General features: G+C 48.6%; 1 protein-coding gene across 1 annotated transcript in view; it reads right to left on the reverse strand.

Moving 5' to 3' along the window:
- The window catches only part of GPR75 (G protein-coupled receptor 75), a 1,758-nt gene extending 551 nt beyond the window's left edge, over nucleotides 1-1,207 (reverse strand). The window contains exon 1 of the mRNA XM_006880917.1: nucleotides 18-1,207. Within this exon, the coding sequence (XP_006880979.1) occupies nucleotides 18-1,207 (1,190 nt within the window). The remainder of the gene's footprint in view (nucleotides 1-17) is intronic.
- Between the last annotated feature and the right edge of the window lie 11,017 nt (nucleotides 1,208-12,224).

Consider the following 12,224-nt stretch of genomic DNA (forward strand, 5'->3'; position numbering starts at 1 on the left):
AGCACAGAAGGCCCAGCAGCCCCACGTGCTGGAGGCACCAGACCACCTTCCTCCGGAGCCCGGCGCTGTTCCGCGAGTAGATGAAAGGGTTGAGTCCCGACTTGAAGAAGATGAGCGTGAAGCCAAACAGTTCAAACTGGTAAAGGATGAAGCTGCCGCTCTTGGACAGGACCACCTGCACCAGGGAGATGCCCAGCGGCAGGCAGCACACCAGCACGGACAGCACGATGACCACACAGGTCACCACCGCCTTGGAGTCCTTGGCGGCCGACAGGTTGATGGCCGACACCAGCTGCAGCCGGCTGGCCACCGGGGTGGGCAGCTGCCTGAGGCTCCTGGGGTACCCATGGGCCTGCGCGTGCTGCTGCTGCTGGAGCTTGTTGTAGTTCTGGTTCCTGTAGAGCGCCGGCATGGGGTCCCCCGCTGCCGCCTTCCCCGCGGCCCCCATGAAGGGCTGCGGCCGGGAGACATCCACAGTGATGACCGGCGGGCACTTGTGGACCTGGGCGTTCTTGCGCAGGGTCTGGGCGATCATGATGTAGGACACGGCCACCACGGCCACGCAGCAAGTGAAGTCCACCACGTAGAGGGACAGCACAGCCTTGCCCTCCCCGGCGATGAGGCTGGACATGGGGAGGCACAGGTGGGACTTGCTGGTCTTCAGGGTGGCCAGGGTGGCCAGGGTGAAGCTCGTGGTCCACAGGAGCAGGGTGAGGAGCAGGGTGCAGGGGAAGGGCGCTGTGCGGTTGGGCTGCTTCCCCAGGACCATGCGCAGCCGGTGGAGGGCGATGACGGCCACCGTCTTGAGGGACATGATGATGAAGCCAGAGCTGGTGAGGTGGAAGGTGAAGCAGAAGGCGTCGGGGATCCCGCTGGCGGAGCTGAAGAACAGCACGAAGACGAACATGGGCGCCGTGATGCCGCAGATGAAGAGGTCACAGAAGGACAGGTTCAGGGTCAGGAAGTCGAAGTTGGTCCGGAATTTGCGGAAGGCCGGGTCGAAGAAGGACAGGAAGACGATGAAGTTGCCGTAGGAGCCCAGGCAGAAGATGACGGCCAGGAGGAAGGTGCAGGTCACCAGGGTGGCCGTGTGGATGAGGTCCTGGAGGTCCTCCTGCAGAGAGGTGCCATTGTCCAGGCCCGGGGACTGAGGCACGTGCAGCCAGGTGGCATTGGGGGCATCCTGAAGGTGGCCTGTCGAGTTCATCTTCTTGGACAACTGCGTCTCGCTCTCGGGGGGCCTGGAAAGACTTCAGCAGGAAAGGAGTCGGGGCCTCAACTCACAGAGGAACAGGTGTGTGCTGAGGAAGGTCCGAGGCAGGGAGGCCTGTGCACAGAATCACACACCCAGAGGCGGAAAGGGAGGCGTGGAGAAAGCAGAAGATCTCGTTATTTTACACAGTTTACAAAAGGTGCCAGTCAGAAAGATCTCCACTCTGACCCAGCACAAACACAGCCTTTCCTTTCACTGAGGCCAGTGTGGAAACAATACAGACTTCAAAATATGTTCATCCATCCAAGTGCATTTCAGAAAATTTAAGCGACACGGTGTGTTTTGAGCTTAGGTAAGTGCTATCTTGAGTTGCTGCCATCGTGTCACAGACCTCACAGCTGGTCCTCCACTGGGTTTCAGAGGCCGTAAATCACACAGGAAGGGACTGCCCATCTGACTTTCTCCCACGGAGCTGCTGGTGGATTTGAACCAGCTGCCTTTGGGTGGGAAATGCAACTCCTTATCACTAGGCCACAAAAGCTCCCTGGTCTTTTAAAAGACAAATTCCTGGGTTTCACCTCTTGAGATTCAGATTGAGAGGTCCTCACTCCCTGCTAGGAAGTAGCGATTTCTGGTGGCTTAATGGTAAGGAGCTGTGCTACCACCACAAAGGCACGTGGTTCGAATCCACCCACTGATTCTCAGGAGAAAGATGGTAGTCTCCTCCCATGCGAGTTGTTGTTGTTTTGTATGTGCTGTGGGGCCATCTGTGACCCTGTGTACAACAGTTCTGAACCCTGTCCGATCCTGAGCCAATCTCACCGTCTCCGACACACCTAGCCCCAGTACCACATGTGATTTACTGCCTCTGATAGCCCTTTGCAGGGTCAGCTAAGGGTCGGTTCCGACTTGACGTTCACCACAGCAGTGACCCTGCTAACGAGATTCACACAGCAGGTGAGAGCAGTTTTATAGGGGTGGGTGCAGAGGGGAAGAGGACACAGTCCAGCCCTGGGAATGGGCTATGAAAGCCTGAAAGGTCTGGATAAGGGCTTCTGAGTCACCAAGGAGGGGCAGGTCTGGGAGAGGGAGCAGGTCTTCGTACAAGCAGAGGTACCCAGGCAAGAAACAGTGTAGGCCCGGAATGGAGGCAGATGAGGCTGCTGTCCTCCAAACAACACAGCCCTTTTCCTAACTCCCCCCAGATCATAAAAAAAAAAAAAAAAATCACATTTTCACCCCTGAGGAAGAATCTCTTATTGGAGATTTCATCCTTGAGATCCCTTGGGAAGCATTATGCCTTCCTTGGAAAAACCGTCGAGGGCTACATTTGATAGAGGGAAGTGAAAGCGACAAGGGTGTCAGTTCTATTTGGGATCGGCAAGATGCACAGTGCCACGTCCACAGGGTAGTGGGTTGACTCCTCCCAGGGGTGCCACAAAAGAAAGGTCTGTAAATCTGCTTTGGTTACAAACTGCACCCAAGAAAACCCAATGGATCAGTTCTACTCTGTAGGACAAGAGGTCATTCTGAATCAAAATTGGGGGGAGTTTCCCCAAGTTCTTTTTAGTAGGCAGTGTTAAAAGACAGTCTTTCACTTAAAAAAAAATTCAATTGTTAAATTAGAGAGTTAGGTCTAACCGATGAAAAGAGAATAGAAAGGAAACGTAAACATGGGGAAACGGGAAGAAGAGAGGTGATAACCTGCTTCAGCACTCAAGTCATCTTCTCCTACCAGTGAGGGCTTCCCCTGTTAAAGGCGAGAAATGAAGAAGGGTGAAAGGCGGCAGAAAGAATGAGGAGTCACCAGGATGCTGAAAGATGCTGAAAGGACACAGGAAGTGACGATGAAGGCGTGATACAATGGGATTTATGGACCACCTTGGGCAAAGAGGGATTTGGGGTGATGAAGATTAAGTGTAGGAGCTGAGATGCTAACATCAGCCAAGGATAAAGAGCAGAAGGAGAAAAGCATTAGGGAGAGTTGAAGGTCAACCTTCATTTTCTGTACAGTTAGAATTTCTTCAATAAATTTTAAATACTTCAGAAAACTAATAACTAACAAAGGAGAATTCCAGGCCAGGAAATAAACTCAACAAAGTAATTCTCAGTAATGATAACAGTACCTTTACCAAGTGTGTATGATACACCTGATACTGTTCTCAGTGCTCTACACTATTATTTAATCTCAGAACTCTGAATTAGGCACCATGATTTATCTCTCTTTTGCAAATGAGGAAACTGAGTCAGAGAGATGATGCAATTTAAAGTGGTAGAGTGTGGATTTGAATCTAGACAGTGGATCTCCAAAGTCTGCACCACTATCCTAAACCTAGCCAAGAATTAACAGAGGACTCCCAGGTCAGAAGACAATTACAGTAACCATAACACTGAGAAGAATGGATATCCCACAAAACTTACTTGTGCTCATGTGAAGTCTATACATAAACCAAGAAACAGGTGTTCAAACAGAACAAGGGAACACTGTATGGTTTAAAGTCAGAAAAGATGTGCATCAAGCTGATATCCTTTCTCCATACCTACTCAATCTGTATGCAGAACAAATCATGTGAGAAGCTGGAAGATAAGAAGAAGGCATCACGATTGGAAGGCAACTCACCAACAACCTGTGTTATACAGATGATACAACCCTGTTTACAGAAAGTGAAGAAGGCTTCAGGTATTTTCTTAAGATCAAAGATTACAGTCTTCAATATGGATTACAGCTCAACATCAAAAAAACCCCAAAACTACTCAACACTGGACCAGTAGGCAGCATCATGGCAGTTGGAAAGATCACTGATGTTACTTATTTCATTTTACTTGGGTCCATAAGTAACATTCATGGTAACAGCAGTTAAGAAATCAGAGGACATGTTGCACTGGGGAAATCTACTGTCAAATGTCAAGGATCTCTCCAAAGTCCCAAAGGGCAAGAATGCCAGTTTAAAGATTAAGATACATCTGATCCAAGTTATGGTATTTCCAGTTGCCTCACACAGTGCATGTTAGATAAGGAATAAAAAAGACCAATGAAGAGTGGATGCATTTGAACGATGTCTGATGTTGGAATAAAGTACTGCAAATACTATGTACTGTCAAAAGAGCAAATAATCTATCTTGGAGGCACACAACCAAGGTGCCTTAGAGGCAAGGATAGTGACTCTTCTTTGGACAAGTACTTGTGGGAAAAAAGACATCATGTGGGGAAATGTTGAGGGTCAGGAAAAGTTAAGACGTTCCTCAATAAGATTAACTGAAAAGTGACTATAACAACACCTGAACAAAGGCAGAGACTGTAAGAATGCAGAGGATACGGAAAAGCTCCAGTCTGCTGTTTATCAAGTTGCTATGAGTCACAGTTGAACTGCTGGCACTGAATAACAACATATACTAAGTCACCACATAGTGTTTATTTCTATTCTCTCCTTCTCTCTCTCCTCGTTGAGTTGGAACTTTCTCATCACTGACCCTCCAGTAAGTTTTGAGAGCTCTAAGTCGCACAGGAGGAGACTGCCTATTTTTCTCCTAAGGTGCAGCTGGTGGACATGAACACTTGCACTTGAACTGGCAGTACAACTTCTTATCTGCTAGGCCACCACGGCTCGTGAGCAGACAAAAGAGTCCAGGTTTCAGTAGACAGCTGTTTTTGGAGAAATAAAGCAAATGTGTGGGGGAGATTAAACAAAGGCTTTAGACCTAACTTCTGAGATGTAAGGAAAAGAAAATTTGGAACAAAACTAATAATGGCCGAACTAAAAAATTCAGGGTAGAAAGGGGAATAAGTGAACACCTATTGCCATTCTTAAATATGAAATAAAGGTTATTTGAAATAATAATGAAACTTATTTTCAATACAAGCACATAGAAATGGCAGTGTTGGGTGGGTTTTAGCCTCTTGGGACAGCAAATAAATCCTGGGAGAGGATGAGATAAAAGTTATCAAATCAGAAAGCTCAGAAAGGCACTGGGTACTTTATGAAACCTCTGTATAGCCATGCACACGCGCCACAAGACAAGCAGAGCATGCATCTTGTTGGAAATGTGGAGAAATCCTGAATAAGTAAGCAAATCCTGAATAAGTAAGCAAAGTATGTTGTTGTTGACGATTGCCTTCAAGTCGAGTACGACTCATAACAGCTGAATGAGCAAAAGGTCTGAAGCCCCTCTACAACCATCGACATTTCTCAAAGTTCATAGAGTTCCCGGAGGCATGTTGTTTAGGAAGTGGAGGCCACTCCTGTAGTAACTGTAAACTCATTGTACAGTTACAGGGATTTCTCATTAAGGGGTGTGTGCTCTTTTAAGTTTTTAGTAGATATTAGGACACGGTTTATGAATTTTTACATAGCAACTCCTAACTTGGAATCTTAACCCAATATTAATGCCCCTCGTGATGTCTTAAGTTCCTGGATGCAAAGCACCAAAGCTCAAGTCCTTTGTGAACCTGGTGTTCAGCATCTGGAAGAGGGAGACCTCAGAGAGGTCAACCAACTTGCTCAAGGTCACTAAGGTTCAAGATAGATTTTACTGCCTCCAGAAGCCTTTTCTATCCTTACGCGGCTGGATCTCCTACAGGCCGTAAGAGAAAGAGTAAGAAGACGTGGGTGAGGAGACATGGCACAGGGGACATGGCCAGGACCGAGTGGCCGGGGGTCTTCCCACCCCGTCCTGGGGACCCGAGTGAGTACGCGGCTGAGGAGTGAGGTGGTAGACGGAGTGAGGAGACCTCTGCCAGATGGCGAGGGCTGGGCGCTCGGGGAGGCGGTGGCAGGAGGGCCTAGGCCCGAGCCGGGCACCTTGTACGTAGAAGCATCTTCAGGGGGAGCGCAAGATGCGGCTCATCCAGGGAACCTCCAGGCTGGGGGCTCTGGGGCCAAGCTCGGGGCGCGCAGACCGGGAGATGGCCTCCCCGGGGCCGTGGGGCGCGCAGGTGCGCGGCGGACAGGCCTGGCGCCGGCGGGCGCGCTCCTCCCCGGCCCAGCTCTCCCGTCCCCGCGGGTGCCGACCCCGAGACCTGCGGCCTCTCACCTGCCCGGTGGCCGCAGCGCCGCCCCTGCTCCTCCATCCGGCAGCCCCGACCCTGGCGCCGCGCGCCGCCCGGGACACTGCTGGGCTCCGGGCATCGTCGCCATCGCCGCCGCCTCCGCGCATCCCGGGAGCCGCGGCGAAACGGGGGCGCGAGGCGCAGGCACGGAGACGGAGACGGAGACGCGGGGCGGTGCCGCCGGCTGGACCCTCAGGCCCCGCGCCCCACCGCCCTCCCCGCCCTTGTGACCCCCATTTCCCCCACAGTCCCTCCCCGCCCCGTGACCCCCCTTTCCCCATAGTCCCTCCCCACCCCCGTGAACTCCTTGAGCAGAACCATCCTCTCCACCCCCGTAACTCTGTTTGTCTTGGCCACCCTCCCTGCCCCCATGACACCCCTCCATGCCCCAACTGCCCTCCCCGCCCCATGACCCCCATTTTCTTGGCCATTCTCCCTGCCTCCATGACAACCCCCAACACTCCAGGCACCCTCCCCGCCTCCGTGACCCCCCTTTTCCCTGTAGTCAGTCCCCTCTCTGTGATGCCTCCCTGCCCCGACCACCCTCCCTCCCTTGTGGTCCCCCAGCCAGCTAAGGGCGCAGAGCTTGGGGTTTGCTTTCCCAACCCAGGCTCCAGGGTCAGGGGGACGGGGACCGTTGGCGATGGTGCACTGAGGCTCACTGAATGAGGGCTGACTTTAGAGCCTCTGGGACAAGGGGACCTTGGGGACCCAGGACAGGGCCACCCAGGTTGACAAGTCCCAGCCTGCCTCCCCTGAGCTTTTGGCGTGGCCAGGGCCCACACCCTGCTGCAGTAATGTGTCCCCTAAGATTACACTGGTGGTATCACGGCCATGAGATGGGCACTTTTAAGACCGTGAGTTTGTGCACCAGGTCACTGTAACAAAATCTGAATCATGTCAACTTGGAACTGAAAAGGGCTACACATTTTTTCCCTTCTCCCGAGCTCTCGGAGAATGTTAATGAATTTACTGAGGGCACTGGGCCTGAGCAGGGATTTCAGGGAAACCCAGGCAAAGAAACCCTTTTGAGGGAAAGTTTTAAGACAAGGTAACGCTAAGGCATTGGACGGTCTTCCTTAACGATGAGTGGAATGTAAAATATCTTGAGGACTAAGAGTTCTATGTATGCAATTTATGCTAATTGTATTAAACCAGAAAACAAAAAGCCACCATACTTTTCAGCTTTCTAAACATCATTAAAAAGAACCCACAAACAAGTTGCTGTGCAGCAGATGCTGACTCGACCATTCTACAGGGGTCCCTTACGGTTCCTGAGGCTGCACCTTTGGGTAGGGAGCGCTGGTGGCAGAGTGGATAAGGAGTTGTCCTGTCAACCCACAGGCAGGTAGTTCAAATCTACCAGCTGCTCCTGGAAAGAACTGAAGGGCAATTACCTTTGGAGCCACCTGTTGGAGGGCCAGCTATGAGGTAGTTCCACCTTAACAGTCAACAATCTTTAGAGAAACAGGCTACAAAATTCCCAAGGATATTCACTACTCTTTGTACAATGTGAACTTAACACCTTCAAGATCCCAACCTGGCTGTGCAGTGTATAAAGCACTCAGTGAGCTAACAGGCTGGTTGGTGGTTGCACTGGCCAGTAGATCTGTGTGAGGGAGGTGTGGTGACCTGCTCCCATAAGTTGTTATTGTGTACCACCAAGTTGTAACCAACTCACAGCTGACCCTCCGGTGGGTTTTCAGAGGCAGTTAATCGCACAGAGGAGATTGCCCATCCTTCTGCAAAGCAGCTGGTGAATTTGAACCATGTGCCTTTGAGGTTTCAGTGAAGCTTCTTACAAATCTGTGGGCAATATCCTGCAGGGTGGCTGAGTCTTAACCTACTTCGTGCAATGGATTTGGTTGGCAGAAGAGGGTGGGTCGCTTAACATTCTTGGAAGGAGCTCTTGTGGTGCGGTGAATTTAGCACTGCGCTGCTAATCTGTAGGACTGATTGCTATTAGGGGTTAAGTTGTGCATGTCACACAATAATGTTGCTACGTGTTAGACTAGTAACACATCAAAAGTTTTACTGGCAGGTCCTGGTCCATATGGACTTGATGGTCTGTATAGAGGCAGGCAGCCCTGGCCCTTTGATTAAAGCGAGACAATAAGGAGGTGAGGCTGCAAGTACACCACTTCCCAAAAAGAGAATCACATAGCTCCTCTGATGTCTAATAGGGTACATCAGAGCCAGAATGAATTTGAGCGAGTTTGGCTTTTTGCCTTAACTTTCAGTTCCCCAGTGGAGCAGAAGGGGGTGTGGTCAGAAAAGAGCTGAGCAGCTAATAGCACTGTTCTTCTCTGCAGGTTCAAATCCACCAGCTGTTCCACAGAAGATGGGCAATCTCCCCTGGGATTTACGGCTTCTGAACACGCTGCTAGAGGGTCAGCTATGAGTGGGCTCCGACTTGACAGCAATGACTTTGACTTCTGAGCCAAGACACACCCATCACTGAAGGCCCCACATGTCACCAGCACCATGGCAGCTGTTTTCCTCCTGCTGTTAGCAATGCAACACACTATGGAATACATCAGAGGTCCTAGCCAGTTTTTTTTAAAACCCCCTCTTAAATTCCTGAGAAAGGAGTAGGAAATACTATTTGAATGTCCTTCCTTCACCCAAGTGCCAGACAGAAGCCGAGCACTTGAAAACCCACGCCCTCAACTGTAAGAACGTGGCCCACCCAGAGCCCACAAGTCTGCTCCTGACACACCAGGTTGTTAAATGCAGTAGGACCCACCCAAGGCTGACCCTTCCTCCCGGTTTTCAGAGGCAGTAAATCGCACATCTTTTCCCATCTTTTCCCCATGATGCCATTCTAAGCTGCCCACGAAGGATGTCCTGAGTCAGAATCAACTGTTAGCAACTAACAATGCCCAAAAACCCCCAGACTCATGAAAGACTACAGGATGGTGACGGCGTTTCTGGTTGGTATTTGTAAACAGAATTCCAAATTCCTAAGAGCCACAGTAAGTACCTAAGAATTCATGGCTATCATTTGTATTTCCTCATTTCTGTGCTTTTGTCAAGAGAAAAGTAAAAAAGGCGGACGACTTTATGGAGTAAGGATTAAGTCCAGGAGTTGACTATGTTATCAGTCATTATTTACAAATAATGCCACAAAATCTCTCCCATTGCCAGAGCTTATTATATCACAGTCCTCAAGCCCCTGCAAATGTAATTCTAGTATGTGTTGTAATAGTGATCTCTATCAATAGAAGACAACTCGCTAGTTACAACAACTCTGAGATTTCTCTGGGCATTTGGCTATGTGAAGGTGACAAGATTACAATACAGTTGAGCTGGACTATAGGCCTGAGAATTAGACATACAGGAGAAACTCTGCCATCCTGGGGGTAAAAAAAAAATAAAATCACGTTTTAAAAATATACAGGCTGTTGTTATGTGCCATCAAGTTGCTTGTGACTCATAATGACCCTACGTACAACAGCCCTGAAACCTGCTCTATCCTGTGCCAACCTTGTTGTCTCTGACACACCCACCCCCATTACCCCAGTCACTGAATCAATCCATCTCATTGAGGATCTTCCTCTTTTGCATTGTCCCTCCACCCTCCCAAGCATGATGTCCCTCTCCAAAGACTGGTTTCTCCTTGCAACATGTCCAAAGTATGTCAGACGAAGCCTCAGAATCCTTGCCTCCAAGGAGCACCCTGGCTTCACCCTCTCTACGATGAACCTGTTTGTTCTCCTGGAAATCCATGGTATATCCAACACTCTTCTCCAGCACCACAGCTCAAAGGTATCAATCTTCCTTCTATCATCACTAGCCATTGTTCAGCTTTCTGATGCATAGCATATAACTGCAAAGACCATGGCCTGGATCATGGCCTGGATCAAGTGCACCTTAGTCTCCAGACTGACACTGTAGTTCTTCAGTACTTTGGAGAGGTCCCTCACAGCAGACTTTCCCAATGGAGTTTGTCTTTTGATTTCCTGGCTGCTGGTGCCAAAAGTGTTGACTGTGGAACCAAGCAAACTAAAGGGGTTACCAATCTCAGTCTTTTCACTGTCTAGCCTACTGCTGCCAATCGGCCTGGTGGTGAGAATCTTTTCTTCCTTTCTTTCCTTATTAATTTTAATGAAAGTTTACAGAGACTTTTGATTTCTATTCAGTCATTGTTGCAGAGAATCTTTTATATTCTTGATGTTGAGCTTGAATTCATATGGAAGGCTGTGGTCCTTGGCCTTCTGCAGCAAGCGCTTCAGGTCCTCCTCAGTTTCAGCAAACAAAAGGAAATTAAATAAGACTCACCAGAGTCCCAGAATGCGTTCCTTGCAGCACTACAACTCTTTCTGCTCAAATGTATGTGTGTCAGATGGAGAGAACATTGGTTTAATAGTCAAAAGGAGAGAAAATGTGCAAATAATCACCTACGTCAAACAGTGCTGACTAAAATATGTTCAAACATGAATGGCCAATTATCTGCAGAGAATTGGGCGCTCTACACACTACCACTGACAATGCAAACTGACAACTTGTACTTTAAGGAGGGCAACATGTATCAGAGCCATTAAAATGTCCTTCTTGACCTAGAAATGATGCCTCTTGGAATTTATCCTAAGGAAACATTTCCAAAAAATTGTTAACCATAGAAGTATAGAAAAGTTCCCCAGTGTGATTCATAGCAGAGAAAATGGCAAACAAATGTTCACAATGGTTGAACTAGTGCAGCAGTTATCCTAACAAGACAGAACAACTCCTCATTGGCCCTTTCTAATCACCCCAAAACACGCTTGTGATTTAAATGGCGTGGCAATACCAATGCAAATATTTCAAATATTTGAAAACAGCTGCCTCATTACCTTATTTATAATATTTGTGATATTTAAAAAAAATCTAAATCTTCAAAATTTCCAATAGGATGAGAACATTTTCCTCTTAAATTTTTAAAATTTGCAGTGTTTCTTTCTTAAAGGACACTCTCAGAATCTAAAGAGGATTAATTGGGTATTTTTGCCTATACAGCCAGTGGCAAGAAATTGTGGTGATTTACCTACTGGTAAGGAGTCCAAAGTCAGGGGTTCCGAATGCTCAAGGGGAGAAAGTGGGCAATCTCCTCTTACGTGATTTACAGCCTCTGAAAACCCGCTGGAGGGTCAGCTATGAGTGTGAAGCTGATCGGGAGAAATATTAAGGCCACAAGGGATTTCAGAGCTAGCATCGGAATCCCACGGAGAATGTTGGAATCCAGGGAAGGTCTCCTGTTTCGGGGTTATGGGCCTTCAGTGTCTTCACCAGTGACTCTCAGTCCTGGTGGCCCAACCGTTAGTCACCATGGAGTTTTTCAAAGAGACTGACAGAGACATTGTGACTGGGGCCTCCCCAGTAGCTTTGATTTTTTTAAAGTTTCTAGTTTAGGGACGACTGTTAAGGAATGGTTTCACTAGACTCCTTAGAAAAAGCAGAAGAGGGCAATAAAAAGTAAAGCGTTGGTACTCAAGTGTAGTTGATGAATCCAAGTTTGGGTTTTGACAAAGCCTCAAGTGGTTCCTGGCACAAGAACTTAAGAACCAAGCATGTGGATTGGCTGTTCTGTAATGATGGAAAAAAACATCTGGTGGGGTGATCACCAGCCATACAGGTACGTGACAATACGGGGAACTGAGACCAAAAAACAGTGTTTTCCCCTTTACCTAATTTAAATGTCAATAGGGCCTAGGAGCTGCTGTACAGGGCAGGGCAGATGAACACACGCTGGTGTCCAAAGACATAGATATTCCACAGTCCCAGATCAAAGGCTGTAAAAGGGATTCTATAAGGGGGGAGGGGGGCAGGGTGGGTGGATAAAAGCCACCGTCTTCTGTCTTCGCCTCTTAATGAAGACAAAAAACCAAGTGTTAAAAACAATCCATTTATTGGGTTTGAAACTAGGTACACAAGGAAGTTAAGTTTGGCACTAATCTATACAGGGGTATGCCTGTGTACACGGACACG

This window comes from Elephantulus edwardii, unplaced genomic scaffold, assembly GCF_000299155.1.
Source record: "Elephantulus edwardii isolate Elephantulus edwardi_28Jun2011 unplaced genomic scaffold, EleEdw1.0 scaffold00011, whole genome shotgun sequence".
NCBI classification, from domain to species: Eukaryota; Metazoa; Chordata; class Mammalia; order Macroscelidea; family Macroscelididae; genus Elephantulus; species Elephantulus edwardii.